The 22,602-nt window shown below is 37.7% G+C and overlaps 1 protein-coding gene across 3 annotated transcripts in view; it reads right to left on the bottom strand.

Annotated features, from left to right (window-relative positions):
* Nucleotides 1–22,602, bottom strand: part of Map2k4 (mitogen-activated protein kinase kinase 4) — a 149,673-nt gene that overhangs the window by 74,143 nt on the left and 52,928 nt on the right. For all 3 annotated transcript variants that reach the window (XM_074046851.1, XM_074046849.1, XM_020174000.2), the window contains one exon: nt 14,095–14,197. Coding sequence is in view for 2 of the 3 variants with exons in the window: in XM_074046849.1 (XP_073902950.1) it covers nt 14,095–14,197 (103 nt within the window). In the remaining variant the exon portion in view is untranslated. The remainder of the gene's footprint in view (nt 1–14,094; nt 14,198–22,602) is intronic.

Here is a 22,602-nt window from a genome sequence, read left to right as displayed (position 1 = left end):
AAACAATGTGTATTGCCTAGTTGTTGGGTAAAATACTCTGTACATATCAACCATGTCTATTTGGTCTAAGGTGAGGAGTATCTCTGAAGTTTCTTTGTTGATTTTTTTTCCTGAATGACCTATCTACTGGTGTCAGTGGGGTATTCAGGTCTCTCATTATGACTGTGTTAGGGTCTGCCTGTGCTCTTAGGGCCATTAAGTTTCTTTCTTTTTTTTTAAATGTATATGGGTGCCCCTGTGTTTGGTGCATATATGTTAAGGACTGATATTTCCTTTTGATGAATTGTTCCTTTCATTAATATGAAGTGGCCTTCCTTGTCTCTTCTGATTGATTTTAGTCTGAAGACTACTTTGTCAGATGTGAGTACAACTACTCCTGCCTATTTATGGCATCCATTTGCTTGGAAAACTTTTTTCCAGCCTTTGACTCTAAGCCAGTGTTTTGTTTTGTTTTTTTCAGTAAGATGAGTCTCTTGTAAGCAACATATGGTTAGGCTTTGTTTTTTAACCCAATTTGCTGTTCTATATCTTTTGATTGGGGCATTGAGGCCATTTACATTCAGTGTTAATACTGAGAGGTGTCTGTCGTTTCCTGCCATTTTTATTCCCGTACTGTTTAGTTTTGCCTATTCCTTATTTACTGGCCTGCTTGCTCAAGATGGTTTATTCTTTCTTGAGTGTTCCTGTTTCACTCTAGTTTCTTCTTCTATATGTAAAAGTCCTTTAAGTATCTTCTGTAGTACTGGATTGGTGGCTACAACTTCATTTAGTTTTTCCTTATTGTGGAAGGTTTTAATTCCTCCTTGAATTAGGAAGGATAGTTTTGCTGGATAGACTAGTTTAGGTTGACAGTTGCTTTCTTTCAGGGCCTCAACTATGTTTTTCCATGACCTTCTTACATTTAGAGTTTGAGTTGAGAAATCTACTGTTATTCTAATGGGTTTGCCTTTATATGTGACCTTTTTCTTTTTGCAGCTTTCAGAATTCTTTCTTTGTTCTGTGTGCTAAGTATTCTGATTATGATGTGCCTGGGGGTGTTTCTTTTTTTGGTCCTGATGGTTTGGTGTTCTGTAAGCTGCCTTCATCTGGCTGACTCTCCTTCTCAAGGCTTAGGAAGTTTTCTGCTATTATTCTATTGAATGGGTTGTCAATGCCTTTAGTTTGTATGTCCTTTCCTTCTACACCCAGGATTCATCAGTTTGGTCTTTTCACAGTGTCCCAGATTTCTTGCATATTTTATTCGTATTTTCTTAGCAGTCTTTCATGATCTTTTACTGTTTGGTCTAGTTCCTCTACTTTGTCTTCCATTCCTGATACTCTATTTTCAACTTGTTCCACTCTGTTCACCAAGATTTCAACTATGATATTTATTTGGGATACTGAGTTAATTCAGATTGATTATTTTTCAGGGTTTCTGTATCTTCATTGATTTCCTTGTTCATATCCTGGATAGTCTTCTTAATTTCACTTATCTGTTTGAATCCTCTTTGAGCTCATTGTTTATTCACATCATCTTTGAAGTCTAATACTAGTTTTTGTGTTTCTTCTTTAAGGTTATTAATCATTGCTACTATTGTTTTTTGGAATTCGATGTTTGATATCTCTTCCTCTACACAGGGGTTTAGATCCTTAATGGTGGAATTGCCTTTTGAGGGAGAGTGGTTGTCTTGCTGTTTCATTCTGCATCTGGGGCTGTTTTTGGTTAGGTTTTAATCCCATGTCCCCCATAGTTGGGGTTTTGAGTTTTTTCTGCTGGAGCTCCAGCAATTTTCTTAAGAGAGGGGTATGCTGGAAATGTTATCCCTTGCAGGGCTTTTGTTGTAGTGCAGTTTACCTCTTTTCTCCCCTCAGCGAGGGGGCTGGCATTTCTGTTCTTTGATGGGGGTGATGGGGTTCTCCTGCAATCACAGTGAGGAGTGCTGGGTCTATGTGCACTGTGGGTGGCAGGCCTTCTAGCACCACCAGAGAAGCAGACTGCCACTCAGTGGAGGACTGGGATTCCAGCTCTTGGACAGGAGAGATAAGACTCTCCTGCAGAGAGGCGCGTTGTAACACACTTGGCTTCTGTTTACCTTGGAGAGACAGGGCTTCCGGTGCCACCTGCAAAGTAGCAGGTTACAGCTTTCCTCCCCTCAGTGGGGAATCTGGAGTTCCTACTCTTTAACGGGGGAGTGAGGGCTCTTTTGCTGTCAGAGACAGCTCAGTGGATAGAGCTAGGCCTCTGTGCATCTTGGGAAGCTGGCCACCTGTCAGTTGCAGAGTAGCAGATTGCCACTCAGTGGGGTAGCTGGGGTTTCAGCTCTTACACAAGGGATATGGGACTCTCCTGTAGGTTGGTGAGGTGGGAAGTGTTGGGCCTCTGTGCACTTTTGGGAATCAGGCCTTCTGGTGCTGTCCACAAAGTAGAAGGTTACAGCTTTCCTTCCCTCAGTGGGGAAGCTGGTGTTCTCACTCTTTGATAGTGGAGCTGTCAGGCACAATGAGCACTGGACCTCTGAACCTTGGGAGGCAGGCCTTCTGGTGCCACTCACTGAGTAGTAGGCTGCAGCTTTCCTCCCCTCAGTGAGGAATCTGGCGTTTTTGCTCTTTAACGGAGAAGTGGGGGATAGCCCATGGTTGGGCACAATAGGAAGTGCTGGGTTTTTTTGTGTCTTAGGGAAACAGGTCTCCTGGCACCCAAAGAATAGCAGATTGCCACTCAGTGGAGGAGCTGGGTTATTACTTTTTTGACAGGGCAGTGGGGGCTCTCCCATGGGAGGGCTTGGTAGTTAGCATTGGGCCTCCATAATCCGTGGGGATTTGAGCCTCCTGGCACCAGCAGAATAGCAAAGCGTGGAACCTGGGGTTCACTTGTGTGTGTGGCAGTGGACTCCTGGCAGTGAGCAGCAAAGCTGGCAGGCAGGCATGAATCGTCTGGTGCCCACAAGGCAGAGGAGGCCCTATGGTCTACTTGAGTTGGGGTGTGGGCTTCCAGGAGCCATGGCAGCTGTTGCGGACATGGGGAACCCAAGCCTGCAGACAGTGGGAGCCCTGGGGCGTGCTTCCTGGCACAGGCACAGCATTTGCTGCAGGCACAGGGAACCAAGCCTTCAGGCAGTGGGAACCCTGGGGTCTACTTGCCAGAGGTGGCTACCAGTAGACATGGCAGCTGCTGCAGGCATGGAGGAACCAAGCCAGAGGAATTCTGGGACCTGATTGCTGGCACAGGCTTCCAGGAGCACAGTACAATGGCGCTGCTGCCAGCAAGGGGAACCAAACCTGAAGGCAGTGGGAGGCCTGTGTCCTGCTTGCTGGCATGGATTACCAGAAGCTACAGCAGCTGCTGCGGGCATGGTGGAACCAAGTCTGGGGGCAGCAGGAGTTCTGAGGGCTTCCAGAAGTGCAGTACAATGGCACTGCTGCCAGCACAGGGGAAACAAGTTTCCCTGGTGTTTCAGGGTGAAGATATCAGGTCATGTAGTGTGGAGAGCATGGAGCTCTGAGTTCTGTGTGTGCCTGGAAAAAGGACTTTGCACCAAGTGCTGAGTAATGGAGCCTGGAACTGTTTGGAGACTTCAAGGGTGGGGGGTCAGGAGTGTTGAGCTGCAATTTATTCTTCCCATGGTTAGCTGCTTCTCTATTTGTGGATTTGGAGAAAGCTTTGCTTCACTGGTTATGGGACCCCATGGGTACCTTTTGGGGTCCCCTGAACTTCCTTTTCCAGCCCAGTAGTTAGCCGCCACTGGGCTACAGGGATGTCGACAATTCGCGATCTTACTCCCACTTTCTACAGTTTATAATTTTATACACACACATACACACACACACACACACACACACACACACATACACACAGTGTGTCTGTGTTGATCTCTAAACCTTAAGCTTCATGAAGTAGGAACACTCTTTCAACTAGAAACACCCATGTCCATATCACAGTTAACTAGTAGATGGTGAACATTCGAGAAACACTTGATGAATGAATGACAACATTTACTGGGTTGCTTTGGTTTCTGACACCCACTAGTTGCTCACAAAGCTTTGATGTTTTCCCTAGGCCCTATGCAACATCCCTAAATCCATTCCCCAAACTGTCCCTCTTTTGTATCCACTCAAGCTCCAAGATATATCTGACTGCTACATCTCCTTATTCAGGAAAGAGGTGATGGTAACCATCTTTGGGAACCTGCAATACTTTCTGTATCAGTGGTCCTCAATTGGGGGGATTTTGCACTCCAAGGATCACCTGACAACATCTAGAGACATTTTGCTTATTACAATAAGGGAAGGTGGGTAATACTGGCATCTAGTAGGTAAGAGTCCAGAGGTGTTGCTAAATGACTTATAATGCACAGGCAACTTCTACAACAAAGGGTTTTCTGGCCCAAAATATCCATAGTGATGAAGACAGAGCTACTTCCAGTCTTTCTTAAGATAGAAGGGACAAGAAATTACCACTCTATGAAGAATTAAACATTTTAAAATCAAAAAACACATTGCACCAGCACAAACTTTTTCTTTAAAATACTGTTTCGAATTTAAAAATGAAAATAAGGGCTGGTGGAGTTGCTCAAGTGGTAAGAGCAACTGCCTAGCAAGCGTGAAACCCTGAGTTCAAACCCCAGTGTAGCAAACTAAATAAATAAATAAATAACAAATAAATAAAATGAAAATAATCTCAACTGTCACTGGTAAGGAACTATTTAAATATATAATAAAATATAACGAATGCTATATAACAGATTTTTTTAAAAGGGTATGCTACATTTGAAGTATCTTCCAGATGTACTATGAAAAAAAAAAAATCAAGTCACAAAACAGTATATAATAAAGCTAACTTGTGTGTGAGTATTTAAGGACTTGTGTAAATTATTATAAATTCTGATGTCTACTATCTCACTGTGTTGCCCAGGTTGGCCACAAGCAAGCCTATTGCCTCAGTTTCCCAAGTAGCTGGGACTACCATACCTGGTTCATAAATGTCCTTTTAGAAGCACAATAGAGACTGTGTCGTCACATATTATCTAGAGGGATCCGGCTACTTAGGGGTACATTATACCTAATGTGATGCAACAAATACCCTAGATTAATCCTCAAATGACACTTGATAAACTGCTTACAAATTTCACTCCATAGCTGGGTATATTGCTTGGTAGGAGAGGGCCTGTTAGTGTTCCTTAGGTCCTTGGTGCACCTCAAAAAATAAATAAATAAAATCTTGCTCTAGCTTTCTTTCAAATATTATGAGTAGAAAAATCAAATGGGCAAAAATAAACTCTGTTTCAGTACTATAGCATAGGCATAAGAGCTGAGCTCAATAAAAACACTACGTTCATATATTTATTACCAAGTATCAAGACTGCTGAAACACACAAGTACTTCAATCACAGATGTGCTCCACTATACATAGTCAACTTATAAAAAAAACTTGTGAAATGGTTAATATTCTCTACTATTCCTTCATTTCCTATTTTGTTGATTTCTTTTCTTCTACTTATTTATGGGTTGACCTAGATCCTTAAGGTGATTCATTATTCTTCTAATGATTTTGCGCTTGTGCCTTGCTTAGGCATTTGAATATTTATTAAAAATATCATTACACCTTTTTTCTGTATTCATTTATAACCTGTAACCATTTCCTCAACTGAGTCTAATTAGTGCCCTTTTCTTTTTTTAAAAAAAAAAAAAAATCTGCTCTAAGAAACCTTTATGGCCAGGCGTGGTGGTGCATGCCTATAATCCCAGCACTCAGGAGGGTGAGGAAGGAAGATCACAAGTTTGAGGCCAGTCTGAGCTACATAGCAAGTTCAAAAAAGATCAGTTACAAAAAGAGCCTGTTATTCATTTTTCAGTCAAAAGGTTTAATTTTAAAAGCCCATTTAATGAAAAGGCATCTAAGTACACATGGATAATTATTCTTGCTCTTAAAGCAATAATGAAACAAAAGAAAATGTTTTCAAGATTCAAGCTCACAATGTAAAGAGGAGATAAGACTAGGGGAGAAATAGAAACAAATTTGTGGCAGTTCAAAAATAAATGAATAAGCAGCAATGAATTAACAAGGCAGAGAAAGCTGAAACTAAAACCTCCCTACAGAAAGAATACCCAAAGAACTTATTTCTACTATAAAACCCATAAAAGTTCAAAGATGGGAAGGATCAATGAGGATGAGGCATGGGAGCTAAATCCAGAAGTACTATAAAAGAAAGGTACATGCCTGTAATCTTAGCGTTTCAGGAAGTGGAAGTAGGAGAATCATGGTCCAAGGCCAGTTCAGCAAAAGCACAAGACCTTATCTGAAAAAAAAACTAAATGTGAAAGGACTGAAAGTGTGACTCAAGTGGTAGAGCACTTGCCTAACAAGTGTCCTGAGTTCACTCCACAGTACAGCCAAAAAAGCAATCAGGTCTTCAGATGACACCAATAAGGAGATGGTCCTTCTTCTACCTCAGCAGGTGATCTAGGCTGTTTATTCTAAAGAAATTGTATCACAGAGGCACCAAGCACAGAGAAGAAATACAGTTAAAATCTACATAATAGAACTACATATAGCCTTCTTTGCTTAGTTTGACTCCCAGAATTGTAGCAGCCCGATAGCTATACTTTCTCTCAGCACAATGGTCAAATCCCCACCCACCCTTAAACAGAAGTTATATGAAAGAGAAAAGAGAGACTGGCTGAAGAGAAAAGAGGAAAAGATCTCCAGCTACTAACTCTTGGATTCCCCCAAGGAAAAAAAAACATCAGGTGCCTCTCTTCCACCTCACTGTCCAAACATTAGGAATCTTCCAATCAACTTTTTATGTCTCACTTCACAATTGTGAGTGTCAGACAGCCAAGGGTAAGGTGGAAAGAAAGTAAAGAAGAAGAATGAAAAGAATAGAAAACAATGTAGATATAGTGAGATTTCAGACACTGAGGAGGAGAAAAAAAAAAAAACCACAATTAGGAATTAGATCAATTTCCAAGGTTCAGTAATCACAATCATACCTGACTTTTAAAAGTAAGCCTAAAAGATAGGAAACAAGAGTAATACCTCCAAAATTCTGAAGAAAAATATGTATTCCAGAATCCTACAGCAAATAAAACTACTTTCTACTACAAGGGTTAGTTGGATAAAGATAATTTTCAGCATACAAAAACACAATAAAATGTATTTACTAAGAAAAAACTTATCTCAGGAAGATTGAGAAAGTACACTCTGCCAAAACAAGGGGAGGGAGGGAGGAAGGGAAGGAGGGGAGAAGAGGAGAAGGGAGAGAGAGGGGGTACAGAGAGAAAAGGGAAGGGAAGGGGGAAAGGAGGGAGGGAAGGAGGAAAAAAGGAAGGGAGGGAGGAAGGGGAAGAGGAAGGAAGGAAAAAACGTGAAATGCAGAAAAAAGGAATCAAAATCAAGCATTCACAAACCATGAAGAAATTGTGAAGTGCACTCACTCCACTTTAGAATAAGAGTGTGGATGGATAGTGGAGGACAAGCTTGAATACCAGTGAACTACAGCTTTCAGAAGTGTAATACAAGCTTTAAAAGATTATGCAGACAGCAGCATTATTCACTGAAGCCAAAAGTTCGGAACAACCCAAATGTCCATTAACAGGTGAATGGTTAAACAAAATGTTGCATACACATAACATATTATTCACTCTTTGAAAAGGAAATTCTGACACATATACAAAAAGGATGAACTTTAAAGACATTACATTCAGTGAAAGAATCTGGGAACAAAGGGAAAAATTTTGTTCTGATTTCATCTATACTAGTTTTCAACAGTAGTCAAATTCAAAGACAGAAAGTGGAATAATGGTTATTAGGGGCCATGGAGAGAGAAAAAGAGGGAATGATTATTTAATAGGTCGAGTTTCAATTTGAGAAGATGAAAAAGTTTTGGATTTGAATGGTGGTGAGGGATGCACAACACTGTGAAAGTACTTCGTATCATTGAACTGTATGCTTAAAAATAATTAACATGATGGGCTGGGGGCATGGCTCATGTAATGGAGTGCATGCCTAGCAAGCATGAGGCTGAGAGTTCAAACCCCAGTGCTGCCAACAAAACATGAAAGTTGTTATGCTATATATATTTTATCACAATAGAAAAGAAGGAAAGGGTTTGCAGCAGAAAGGCCAAATAAGCCCTCCCTCCCTCCTCAAAAAAATGTTCCATGGGTTCAAAACATTTGGGGTTTTAAAACATCAGCAACTATTTGTAACTATAATTATTTCTACCATTACTGATATTTTTTGTAAGTGTTCCATCATAGAAGTTCCACATTACTACAACTGCTTCAAGAATTTTCAGAAATGGAAAAAAACTGCCAAATTCATGTAGACAAGTTGCTTTCACACTTAAGTATTCACCATTAAGGGCTGGGTACATGGTTCAAATGCAGAGTACCTGCACAGAAATTCAGAACGACTCTGCAATGGTGGCATGCACAGTGAGGAGCTGAGGCAGGAAGATTGCAAGTTGGAGGCCAGCCTGGGCTACACAGCAAGACCCTGTCTCAAAAAACAGTCTCAGGAACTATTTCTGGGTATGAGGGCATACAAGGCTTACAGATCCCTTTCCCACCAGTCAGAGAAGTTCTTCATTTGTCTTTTTAATCTATCACACTCGTACATGAGATTTTATATAAAGAAAGTAGTACAAAACTGACTTAATTCATTCTCTCTCTCTCTCCCCCTTCCCCTTTCTCTCTCCCTTATTTCACTAAATAAATAGTGACTATCACTATCCTAATTCAATGCCTGAATTGAGACTAAAGTTAACTGGCACAGTCAAGGCCAGAGATAGTGACAATACAGGGATTAGAAACCATGACTTCTAAATTTCCACCTCCTGTTAATTCCAAGACAGAAAAGTTTGAAATATAAAGCCTGTTATAACTTAACCAACAGTGTCTAGATAATTCATATACTGTTCAACTTTTTATGGTAAAGCTTTATCTACATAACATCCAAGAACTCAAATGAAAAAGAACCTAAAAAGAAAAGATACAATGAAGAAATTTAGAGTTTTAAATAAATTTGTCAATGTCTGAATGCAAACAAAAATGTATAGATGAAGAAAATTTAATTATTCTCAAGACAAGGGACTCCAGCTTAGAAGACTCAGCAACCAACCTCATGTACTTGGTGCAGAACCTTGTTTAGATCCTGCTTCAAACTATTACCAAAAAAAAAATACTAACAAGGCAATCTGTTTGATGTATTAAAGAATAATTTATTCTAATGCATGTAATAAAGGCACCATGATTTTATTTTTTAAAGTGAATCCTTGCTTTTCAGAAAGGCATTCTGGAGTATTTATGAAAGAAATAATGGCTGAGCTTTAGTTAAAAGTAAGGGGGATGGCTGGGTACCAGTAGCTCACGCCTATAATCCTAGCTACTCAGGAGGCAGAGATCAGAAGGATCGCGGGTCAAAGCCAGCCCAGGCAAATAGTTCCGCAAGACCCTTTCTTGAAAAACCCCATCATAAAAAAGTGTTGGTGGAGTGGCTCAAGGTGTAGGCCCTATGTTCAAGCCCCAGTGCTGCAAAAAAAAAAAAAGTAAGGGGGATGTAGAAATAGGAAAAACAACACTGGCCAGGTGCTAGTGGCTCATACCTGTAATCTTACCTACTCAGGAGGTGGAGATCAGGAAGATAGGGTAAGACTCTATCTCAACCAATAGTTCAATATAACGGCATGTGTCTGTCACCTCTGCTACTGTACTACAGGAAGCGTACACAGGAAGATCCTGGTCCAGGCTAGTCTAGGCAAAAAGAGAGATCATACCTCAAAAATACCCAAAACAAAAGGAACTAGAGGCTAAAGAAATAGAGTGCCTGACCAGTAAGCATGAAGCCTGGATTTCAAAACCCCAGTAACACCCAGAGAGAAATAGAGGGCTGGGTACATAGCTCAGTGATAGAGAGCTGGCTTGGCATGCAGAAGGCCCTGGGTTTGATTCCCTGAAACACAAAGGACAGAGCAAGAGTAATAGAAAAACTATTAGTACCATGACACATGGTAGGAGGTTGAATATGCAACAAATACGAAATAAGTGATGATTACAACAGAACTTTAAAAGAGAGGATTCGAAATTAAAAAGAATGAAAGCTTAGAAACAACTGAATTAAAATTATTTCTATAGTGGAGGTGGCATGGTGATACACACACGAAATCCCAGTACTGGAAAGGCTGAAGCAGGATTGTCAATTCGAGGTCAGACTGGGTTCCATAAGACTCTAGTCTCATAAATAAATACTTTCAAGAAAATAAAATCATCTCTATAGAAAGGTCTAGTGAGTGGCACATTTCCCCTTCAAGCTGCCTGCATAACGCAAAGGGAGCGTGTCTCTAAAAAAAAACAACAAACATACATGGGAAGAAGGTATGCCCTGCTCACTGGCATTTATACTATTCCACGTCTAACAGGGAGCTCTCAAATTACTCACAGGAAAGTAAAACCAAACCCACCAGGGGATGACCCATAATCAGATGTTCCAAACAATGGAAAATCAAGAATTACAAGATGGTTTTAAAAATTATAAAAGAGAAAGACAAAAAAGCTAACCACAGAGTAAACATAATCCAGAGGACAGATAATACTAAGAAAAAGCCACAATCAAACCTTAGAGATTAAAACAGTTTGCCAGAATAGAACATTCCACACACAGGCCAAAAAATTAGTCTTAGCAAGAAAACAAAAGAGATGGAAAATATAAATTAAAATATAAAAATCACAGGGAATTCAGGAAGTCCAATAGCCAAAAAACTCATTTCAAGTATAGATGATAGAAAAAACAAAGTAATGTATCAAAAGGAAAATAGCAGAAATTGTCTTAGAAACAGATACGTGGATCTTTAAACTAAAAAGATGTATCTGGTAATCCCAGATACTAAAGTGGTAGGGATTGGGAGGATTGTGGTTCAAGGCCAGCCAGGACCAAAAAAACAAAGAAATTTAGCAAGATCCACTTCAACAAATAAGCTTGCAATCCCAGCTATGCAGGAGGCATAGGTAGGAGGATTAGAGTTCAAGGCTAGCCCTGAGCAAAAAGCATGAGACCTTATCTAAAAAAATAGCTGAAGCAAAAAAAACACTAGGGCATGGCTCAGGTGGTAGAGCACCTGCCTAACAAATTCAAGGACTTGAGTTCAAACTCCAGTACCATCAAAAACTAAAACAACAAACTAACACCAATAAATAAAATAGTTCATCTAGTACACAGAGATGCTCTATACATAGGCACACCCTCATATAATAGAATACCAATTATAAAGAAACAATGCTAAAAGCTTCCAATAGGGAAAAAAGGTAATCTGTAAATAACATCTCTGCTACAATTAAGTAGATCTACACGTGGTTCCCCAATTTTACACTTAACTCACCAAAATGCTATTCTCCCTTCTCTCCATCTTTCCTTCCCAGTCTTTCAAAACACAATTCAAATCTTTCTCCTCTGTGAAACTTTTCACCAAGTAGTTTATCTAAAGTTATCTTAACCTCCCCATCCCCGTACCTTCCATATGACTCAATCTGTATTACCTCATGCCTTCCTAACTTCTTGAATTGCTATAGCCAACTCTCATTTCTTGAATTTCACTTAAACTGTTGGTTCTTAGAAACTAGAGATGCCATCTTGCAATTTTTTTTTTAATCTTTCAATTGCACTCAGCAGAAATAAAATGCCAGGTAGATCTGAAACTAGTACCTAGACATATCTTCATTATATCTTTTTCTTTTCCTAAATTCATGAACAAGATTTACATTATATCAATAACTAAAGCTCAAGGATATTTTAGGAGGAAAAACATAAAATAGCAAGAGATAGCTTAGTTCAAAACTCCACAAACTGCAAGTAATGTTTTCTAACTGCAAAGTACTTATCCTAAACAGTAACTACCAATGGTTTTTAAGTGCCTGCTGGTGCACAACTCAGAGGAGGAGAATAAAAGGCCATTTTATAGAAGGCTCTGGGGAGGCAGAGACATACATGGTCCTTTGAAATAAAACAATTACCACTGCCAGCAGTTGTCTACTTCTTATCCAGGTCAAAAGATCTGTGTAACAATAAAATTCCAACAAAGTCTGGTTCTAAAATTTTTATATGGAAGAATCAAGTTCTAAAGATTCTATCATAAGGTAAAAATACCTATTACCATGTCCTCTCAAACATTAACATTTGCTGAGAAACAGAATGGAAAATCTAACTGGTTACAGGATTATTAGAAAACATTAGTTAAAAATTAAAATTAGAACCAACCAACTCAACTTTTATTTACAAACGAAAGCTTTTTTCACCCTGTGTTTACTTATTTAAAAAACAGAAATACAAAGAGATTTTGTCCATGAAATCTCCATAAATAAAGGAACTCAGAGAAGAGTGGAAATATGCAAATGTCCTTCCAGTTCTAAATTTAAGTCAGGATCTCTTTCCCCTGTTGAAAAGGGCTTTTTAAATGAGAGATTTGATAATCTGGGTGATTACTATATATGTCCTTTGTTTCTTAAGACTTCAAATATGTAGCTCAGCTAGTAACCAAAGTAATAGAATTGGACATTTCAGAATTAGTTTTATACTAGCTTTCATAAGAAACTTCTAGGAAATGAGGAAGAAGACTCTTTTGAGAACATTTTCTTGCAGCTGGTGTTCTTTTTTTTGGCAGCACTGGGGTTTGAACTCAGGGCCTCATGTTTGCTAAGCAGGCACTCTACCACTTGAGCCACTCCAGCAGTCCTTTGACTAATTAAAAAGTACTAGGTTTCTTGCTCAATATAGCTCTCACTTGATGTCTCAAAGAAGGTAAAGGTGAGCTCTGAAGAAAAATCTTATTATGAGTGCCAGTCTAGTAAAACTGATAGCATTTCTAGTCAAATAAATTGTTACTGCAATATTCATTTAATGTACCTTTCATTCTAAGGCCTCAGGTGAAAACATGAGTATATATTCACATACACACACACACACACACACACACACACACACACACACATACACCCTTACACTGCTATTTCAAAAATAACAAAATGTTTTAGGCATGCCTATCAAAGGACCCTATGCCTTCTACGAACATGCTACTGTTTGCAAATACAATGTATACTAACCATTAAAAGAAAATAGAAATAAATATCCCTCCTTGGGAGGACTAAATATATTTGGAAGTCTACTAAGGTTTGAATCTAAATTGCTAAGAAGTTATCTAATGTATCCTGCTACAGCTTTTTTTTTGGGGGGGGAGGGGGGTTGGTAACTGGAAAGTGAAGGCAGAGCCTCTAGACAACCTCTCTGCAGCCTGAATCACATCCCCAGTCCTTTTGCTTTTAGTTTGTTTTTCAGATAAGGTCTGACAGTCTGTGATCCTCCTGGCTCTGTGCCAGTTTTTTAAGTATTTTTCACTGATTGTTTTGGAATTCACAACACTAGGACCATCTGAAAAGTATTTTTATGAGTATAGGTATAAATGCAGCACCACCACCGTCATGTTCAGGATAAATTTAAGAAGAGATTATGATTTAATGTATCACATCACTTAAATTTAAGGCTAATGTAAAATATTGTCCTGAAGTTATTTTAAATTAACTAACATGTTTCTAATAATATTTTCAGTAAGATGACACATTCTATTTTTTTAAAAATATTCAGTGACTAAATAAAAAATCATTGATACCTGTACACTGACATGCACACAACTTTCAATTTACTATGAATGAAGTCTTTTCAGAAATTTAGTTTACTAAGAATGGGACCTATTTTGTCAGTAAGTGATGAGGATTTACACAGTGAGGGACAATTGAATACATTAAATACAGAGGGCAATGTAACTGGAAATCCAGGGAAACAGGATAAACAATGTTTTCAGGAAGTTTGGCAAGAGGAATTAAAAAAATGTAAATACATCTGCATCTTGGGCTCTTTTTTCTGAAGTAAAGTGATAAAGAGGAAAATTGTATTTAACAACTTAAGACTATAGAATCAAGAATTTTCTATTAAGTTCAAACAGTAATATTTCAAATAGTTATAAGGTGATGGAAATGCCAACCACTTGGCTCGGAAAAAATCATAAGATACATTAACTTTAAAACCCTTGCTTGAGTTGAGCCTTTTATTTGATTAATGAGAATACTCACATGTGTGGGTTTTGGACTCCTGTAGTATTGGGATTCAGAGTAAACCTTGCTGTAGATTTGACAGGTGGATTTGCAAAATTCAACTTCAGTGCTTTGCGTTTACCTGAGAAATAACAAATAAAAAGTAAAAGGTATTATTCTGAGGGCATAAGAAATTCCCACTAAAAGGCAGAAAAACTTGCTTTAAACAGTCAATAGAGGACAACATTTTGAAAGGTAACAATGAATTTCTCAGAAATAAAAGAAGTAAAAATTATCTGTAGTTGTTACTAAGCACAAATTATTCAATATGCTACATCACGTAATGATACTCAGTGCTTCAAGTTTACATTGTTCAGAAGTGTGACACAAAGGAAAATACCTGTTATTGTAATAATCACTAATCCCAACAGACATTCTGAAAAAATTGTGAAGCACTGCTACCTCTCCAGTTTTATAATTTAATGCGTTCAGCTTAATAAAATAATCATTTTCCCTCAAGTTCAAAATTAACACCTGATTAGAGAATCTGAAGCATTCTACAACCATACTGTGCTAAAAACACCATGGTGGAGTCTACTTCAAGTTAATCACATGAGTAATTCAAGTAATTACTCCCATACTTTCTGTTGCAGACATTTTTCCTATACATACATACATGTATTTTTCTCCCTACAATTTAAATCAGGTCCCGATTTATTTTTGTTTTTTGTACTTTGATAACATTTACCACCCCCATCACCCTTACCTTTCTTCCTACCCCTCCAGGTTGTCCCCATCCCCCTAACAAGGCCCCTTTTACTTCATGTATGTATTTCTTTAAATTTGTATTCTACATATGAGAGAAACATACAGTGTTTCTGTTTCTGAGTCTGGGTTATTTTACTTAACATATTGATTTCTAGTTCCATCCATTTTTCTGCAAACATAATTTCATTATTCTTTCTGACTAAGCAATACTCCATTATGTAAATATACTGTATTTTCTTTATCCATTCGTTGGAATAGATAAGGGTGGAATCACCATCTGCACTAATTTCACAGCTTGGATACTGTGAATATTTCTGCTATAAACATGGGTGGGCAGCTATCTCTATAGTATGATGACTTACATTCCTTTGGGTATATGCCCAAATGTGGTATATAGCAGGATCATATGGTAGTTCTAGTTTTAGTTTTTGAGGAACCTCCATGGTGTCTGAACTAATTGACATTTTCACAAGGGTTCCATTTCCTACATCCTTGACAGCATTTGGTTTTGTCTTTCCTTGACCACAGCCATTCTGAGGGGGTAAGACTGAATCTCAATGTCATTTTTCATCCGCATTTCATATAGCTGAGGATACTGAACATTTCTTCATGTATTTGTTAGCCATTTTGTATCTGTCTTGAGAATTATTATTTTTTTGTTTTTTCCAAATCATTTGCCCATATATTAATTGGATTATTTGGGGGGAGGTTGTTTTTTAATTTTGAGTGGTTTATATAATCTAGATAGTAATTTCTTGTCAAATGAGTAGCTGGCAAAGATTTTTCTCCTATTCTATAGGCTGGCCCTTTATTTTGGTAATTATTGTCTTTAATGTGTAGAATTTTTTAAATTTGATAGTCAATCCCATTTGTCAGTGTTTGCTCTTATTTCCTAGCTATTGGTATCCTGTTCAGAAAGTCATTGCCTATGCCTATATCTTCAAGTGGTTTCCTTATGTTTTACTCTACCAGTTTCAGAGGTTCAGGTCTTGCATTAAGGTCTTTGATCCATTTTGAAATGATTTTAAACAGGGTGAGGACAGGTATCTAGTTTTAGTCTTCTAAATGTAGATACCCAGTTTTCCCAACATCATTTGTTAAAAAGAACTTCTGTCAAAGATCAGATGGCTACAGTAGTGTGGCTTTATTTCTGAGTCTTCTATTCTGTGCCACTGGTCTACATGTCTGTTCTTATGAAAGTGCCATGCTGTTTTTGTTACTATGGCTCCATGGTATAATCTGGGTAATTCCAGCATTGCTGTTTTTGCTCAGGATGGCATTGGCTATTTGGGCTCTTTTATACTTCCATCTGAATTTTACAATTGACTTTTCTGTTTCTCTGAAAAATGTCATTAGAATTTTGATAAGGACTGCATTGGATCTATAGATTACTTTCAGTAGTATACTCATTTTCACAATATTAATTCTGCCAACCCAGGAACATCTTCTAGATTCTTTATTACTCCTTTCAATTTCTTTCATCAGTGTTTCATTCTTTTCATTGCAGAGGTCATTTTTTTCATTGTAGAGGTCTTTAATATTATTGATTAACTTTATGGCTAGGTATTTTATTCTATTTTTAGAGGTTATAGTAAATGGGACTGTTTTCCTGATTTCTTTCTAGGCAAGTTTGTTATTGGTATAGAAAAGCTACTGATACTTGCATGTTGAGTTGATATCCTGCTACTTTGCTAAAAGTGTTTGTCAGATCTAAGATATTTATTTATTTATTAATTTAGGTATGGTCTTTAGTCTCTTAGGATCACATCATTTGCAGAAAGGGTAAGTTGACTTTTTCCTTTCTTGTTTGTATCCCTTTTATTTCTTTAGTGTTATTGCTCTGGCTAAGAAATTCAAGCACTATAATGAATAAAAGTGAAGAAAGTGGACAGTCTTCTCTTGCTTCTGATTTTAGAAAAAAAATTTCAGTTTTTTCCCATATGAGTATGATGCTGGATATCAATGTGTCATATACAAACTTTATTATGTGAGGTAGGGCCCTCAATTCCTACTGTCTCTAGGACTTTTATCATGAATTATTGAGTTTTGTCACAGGCTTTTTCTGCATCTATTAAGATTGTGTGATTTCTACCCTTAATTCTGTTTCTGTACTGTATTATATTAATTTGCATATGTTGAATGACACTCTGATTACTGGAATGAAACCAACTTGATCAGACTATATGGTCTTTACTACATGTTGTTGGATTTAGTTTGTAAGTTTTGTGGGGTTTTTTTGTGGTACTGGAGTTTGAACTCAGGGCTTTGTGCTTGCTAGGCAGACGCTCTACCACTTGAGCTACACCTCCAGTCCTGTAATTATTTTGTTAAGAATTTTTGTGTCTATATCCATCAAGGAAATTGGTCTGTAATTCATTCATATTCTCTCTCTCTCTGTTATTGTTGTTGCTGGGTCCTTCTCTGCTTTTGGTTTCAAGGTAATGCTAGCTTCATAGAATGAGTTTCGTAGCATTCCTTTCCCTTTTCTTTTTGGTGGGACTGGGGTTTAAATTCTGGGCTTCATTCTAGCAAAGTTCATTTTGCTCTGTTTATTTTGGAGACAGGGTCTATGTGAACTATTTGCCAAGGGTTGGCATCGAACCACAATCCTGATTTAGCCTCTCAAATAGCTAGTATTATAGGAGAGAGACACCAGCACCAGCTCCTTTCTATTTTATGAAATAATATGAGGAGCACTGGTGTTAGTTCTTCTTTAAAGGTCTGGTAGAATTCAGCAGTAAATCCATCTGATTATGGGCTGTTATTTGTGGGGAGATTCTTTATTACTGCTTCAATCTCACTCTTGCTATAAATCTGTTTGAGTTGTTTATATCTCCTTGGTTCAATTTTTTCCATCTCAAATTTCATTAACTTGGGTCTTTCTTTTTGTTAGTTTGGCTAAGAGTTTGTAAATCCTGTTTGTCTTTTCAAAGAACAAACTTCTTAATAGATTCTTTGTATTATCCTTTTAGTCTTCATTTCATTAATATTTGCCCTAACCTTTATTAATAATTTTTTTCCATCTACTGCTTTGGATTTGGCTTGTTCTTGTTTTTCTAAGAGCTTGAGATGAATGATAAGGTTACAATTTTGAAATATTTAATTATTTAATGTAGGCACTCCTAGCTATAACCTTTCCTCTTAGCACTGCTTCTGCTGTGTCCCATACTGGCAAATTGTGTTTTCATTTTCATTTGATTCTCTAGGAATTTTTTTAAGTTCGTCACTGCTTTCTTCAATAACCCACTAATCATTCAAAGTATGTTGCTCAATATCCATGTGTTTGTATAGTTTCTACAGTTTCTCTTGCTGTTTATTTCTAATGCTATTCCATTTTGATATGAAAATTATTTCAATTTTTGTATTTGTTAAGATTTGCTTTATGGCCTAAAATGTGATCTATTTTGGAAGAAGTGCTGTGATCTGCTGAGAAGAATGTATATTCCATAGCTGTTGGAAGGAGAACTATGTAGAAGGTTGTTATGTCCATTTGATCTATGGTGCAGCTTAACTCTGAGAATCTGGCTTGATTTTTTGTTTGTTTTTTTGGCTGGATGACCTATCTACTGATGTCAGTGGGATGATAAAGTCATATACTATTATTCTATCTGGCCCAATCTGGCTCTGTATGTCTACAGTGTTTGTTTTATGAAACTGCAAGCAGTGAAGTTCAGCACATGTAAATTTACAATGGTTATATCTTCCTAATGGATTCTCCTCTTTACTAGTTTGTAGTAAAACTTCCTTCTTTAGTGCTCCTAATTTTGGCTTGAAGACTACTTTCTACTATGAGTATAGTTACTCCTACTTGTTTTCAATTTCCACATGCATGGCATATTGTTTTCCATCCTTTCACTTTTAGTCTATATGTTTGGGAGGTGTGTTTCTTGTAGACAATAAATAGTTGGATCTAGTTTTTAATCCAATCAGTTGGTCTATGTTTTTGATTAGAGTTAAGACTATTAAAATTTAGAGTTATTACTGAGAGGTATTTGCTGATACCTGTGGTGTTGCTGGATTTCTTCCCAGGTTGATTTTGTTAGGTCCCTGGCATTCTTGGGGCAGGTGGACAGTCCCAAGGCTAATGCCGAAACCAGACCCCCTGATTTATGACCACTTGCAAAACTCTCCTGCTTGTTACCCTGCTTGCAAAACTGCAGGAACTTCCCATTTCTCAACTAGCTATGCATGTCGACTTGTTCCATCTGGTGAGCACAGATAAACGGGGACCAGTGGCCTGCCTGTTCTCTAGAAGAAATACCCTCTCTCCCCTACAGTGTAGCCCCCTCCTATAAAGCCCACTACCCATTCCAGCTAAGCTGCTGCACTCTGAACCTGAGAATCAGCCCGGCAGTCTGTGCTTCCAATAAATCTTTCTTTTCTACATGTGGCATGGTCTTTGTTCGACAGTTCCTTACAGATTTGAGCATTATTTGTTTTTAATTTCTCCCTGTTTCTCTTAGGAGTTTACTTAATTGAACATGTTTAATTCTTTCCTTCTTCTCACTCCTTTCCTGATTTCTCATGTTTGTAATTGTCTTTCTCATCTGTGTGTAAGACTCCTTTAGGTATCTTCTGCAATACTAGCTGAATGGTTATGAACTGCTTGAGCTTATGTTTATCTTGATAGGTCTTTATTTCTCCATTGACTTTGAATAATTTTACTGACTACAACAACAGTGGTTAATTTCTTTTCTTTCAGAGCTTGAAGTTATCATTCCATGCTTTATTGCTGAGAGATCTGAGGTAATACCTTTGTAAGTAAGTTGATTTTTTTTCTCTTGAAGCTTTGACTATCCTTTCTTTGTTCTCTAATCTTGACAGCTTAATATAATGTGTTTTAGAGAGGTTCTTTTCTGATCATTTTTATGTGGGGTTCTAAATGCCTCCTTTACTTCGATGTCCATGTCTTAACCTACATTTGGAAATTTGTTCTGTTATAGTTTTACTGAATATGTTTTCTATTTTTTAATGTTTTGTTTTGTTCTTATGTTGGTAGTAGTGGGGACTGAATTCAAGGCTTCATGCTTGCTAGGCAAGGGCTCTACCACTTCAGCCATGCCTCATCTCCCTCCACCCCCCAATCCTCACTGAATACATTTTCTATGCCTTCAGTTTTTATTTTAGTTCCTTCTTCTACCCCATGGATTCTTAGGTTTGGTCTCTTAATCATGTCCCCAAATTCTTGAAGGTTGAGTTCTTGTTTATTTTTTTCTTCATTGCTGTATGATTGTCTTCAATCCCTGATATTTTTTCTTCTGCTTGATCTACTCTACTGGTGATATATTCTAATATATGTTATCAGATTTATTAAGCATTTTATTTCCAATATTTACATTTTTTTTTCAGAATCTCAAATACCTTGCTGAATTTCTCATCCATTTTGCTGATATTCTTGTCTAGGTCTTGAATTGACTTCCTTACTTCATTTATCTATTTGTCTGAATCTTATTTGAGCTCATTGATCAGTTATAAAAATAAAATTTTAAGTTATTTTTCTGACATTTCAGTATTTCTAATTTTGGTTATTGAAGTGTTTGGAGGAGTCAAATTGCCTTGCCTTTTCATACTACTTGTATTTCTGTGTTACAATTTGCTTATCTGTTACATTGGATTCTCTTTCACTAACACTCAGAGAAGAGAAAGCCAAGAGCAATAACAAAACCAACAATTGTAAAACAAAACACACATTCAAATGTAATTAAAAGAAAAAAAAAGTGCAAAAATCAACTGTTCCCCCAATAAGGTTATAAAGAAAGGAACCAAGATGCTTATAGGATAAACTAGGAGTTTAAATTTTTTCAAAGATACAGATATTAATAAGTATTAAAAAGGGGGAAAGGAAAGGAAAAGAGAAACAAGATACAAAGAGGGGGAAAGTATATGGTGTGATGCTATCAGATAGAGAATACACTAAAAGTATGCACAAAGACAAAGCAGTCAGAAAAGATTAAACCACAAATGGCTGCAAAAAAAGCCAAAAAAGAGGAAAAAACAAAAGAAACCACAATCATTACTTCTTTGTTATTGAGGAAGAAGGTAGATTCCTCTCTCAATCCTAGCAGTTTTGTTTGTCATCTTGTTAATTTTTTTTTTTAATTCAAAAAGATTAGGCCAGAAGCAGTTTATCTGATTTGGGGATTTAGCTCAGTGGCAGACCACCCACCCAATACTTGCAAGGCCTGAGCCTGAGCCTGAGCCTCAACACAAGTAGTCATAAAATACTGTTGGCAAATTGGGCACAATTACCCTCCTGGCTCCTGGCAACTGGCGAATCCTAACCTTCCAGTTTGCTCCAACCTCATTCAGTTTGTATGAACTCCAGGCTAACTCCCTAGTCAATTTGTTGTGATTCCCGTGTCACTCAAACTCCTGTCAACTCCTAGATCACTCTTACTTGACTTGTGTAATTCCCACATCACAGAACCTGTGCCAACTCCCAACTTGTTCCCCACTGATTTGCACCAGGTTAACTACACACTGGCAGTAACTTCCAGTGCTATAGCTCTGGCTTTCAACTCACACAATTCCCAAGTCACTTAGACCATGCCTATTCCTACCTCGCTTCCCACTTGACTCGTGCCAGGTCACATTGGAGGCTAATGGTGGTGGCACACCAGCAGACACTTCCAGTGCGCATCTCTGCATTGCTATTTGAACTTGTTCTATGTCTGAGTTTCAGTACCAGTTTCCAACTAGTTTTGAAGATCCACATAGACTCTCAGTGTGGTCATTTGCTTAGTAGGAAGGAGAGCTTTTGGGGTCTAGAGACATACAAGTATAGAAGCTTCTGCTCTCCCCAGCTAAAGCAATTCTACTCTGTAGTTTAGAACCTCCAGCCAGATTTTTTTTATCACAAAGACAATAAACAAATAGGCCATTATTTTAGATTTTTTCAAAAGTCTGAAAAAACTGGGCTGGTGGAATGGCTCAAGTGGTCGAGTGCCTGACTCTCAAGCATGAAACCCTAAGTTCAAACCCTAGTGTGGCAAAACAAACAAACAAAAAAGTCTGAAACAAGTTTCTCTGGTAGAAAAGGATTAACGATGCTATAAATAGCATGTGGGAATTTTCAGATGCTAAAGAGATTAAAATAGATGTACAAAAGAGTTTCAAATAATTGATCAAAAAAAGATTATGAATCTGTGAAGATACCCCTTTGTAGGGAGTGTCATAGAATCAGCTCCTTAACCAGTCAACAGAGATGAACATTGTCTCCCATTTACTACAACAAGAGAGAAACCAGGCATGATTAAACATCTTAAATTATTTATCTGTAAGGGTTTTCCTGTGAGAGGAGATTCTCTGTAAACCTGAGATCAGTGCCTGATATAGAAAATGCTTTCACATTAACATACACAGTCTCAGATAACTCTACTCTAGCTGATTAAATAGCCAAAGATTTTATGAATATATTTTGCATTCTATTCCTCTTGTTTGCAACCAAGAATATACTTTATAAGGTAAAGAGTTACCTTTACTCATCACATTTCCCAAGTACTGCTCCATCCCTCTAGGAAACACTGCCTAACATTTTTTCCTGTTGTGGGTTATAGAAAAATGAGAACATTTTTTCATTACTTTAGAAAAATAAGAACGATACTTGGACTGGAGGCTTGCCCAGGTAATTCAGCAGCCCCAAGCCCCATTTCCAAATACTGAAGGAAGCAACCTCTTGGCATCACACTCAAAGTCTGGTGTCCACGTTCTCCCTTAAGAGAACATCCAGCACTATTCAAGTTTTTCAAGCTTCTCACATCATCTGTATAAAATATTCTC

Source organism: Castor canadensis, chromosome 11 (assembly GCF_047511655.1).
Source record: "Castor canadensis chromosome 11, mCasCan1.hap1v2, whole genome shotgun sequence".
NCBI lineage: Eukaryota > Metazoa > Chordata > Mammalia > Rodentia > Castoridae > Castor > Castor canadensis.
The sequence above is the reverse complement of the archived record's forward strand: the minus strand, read 5'-3'. Positions and strand labels throughout refer to the sequence as shown.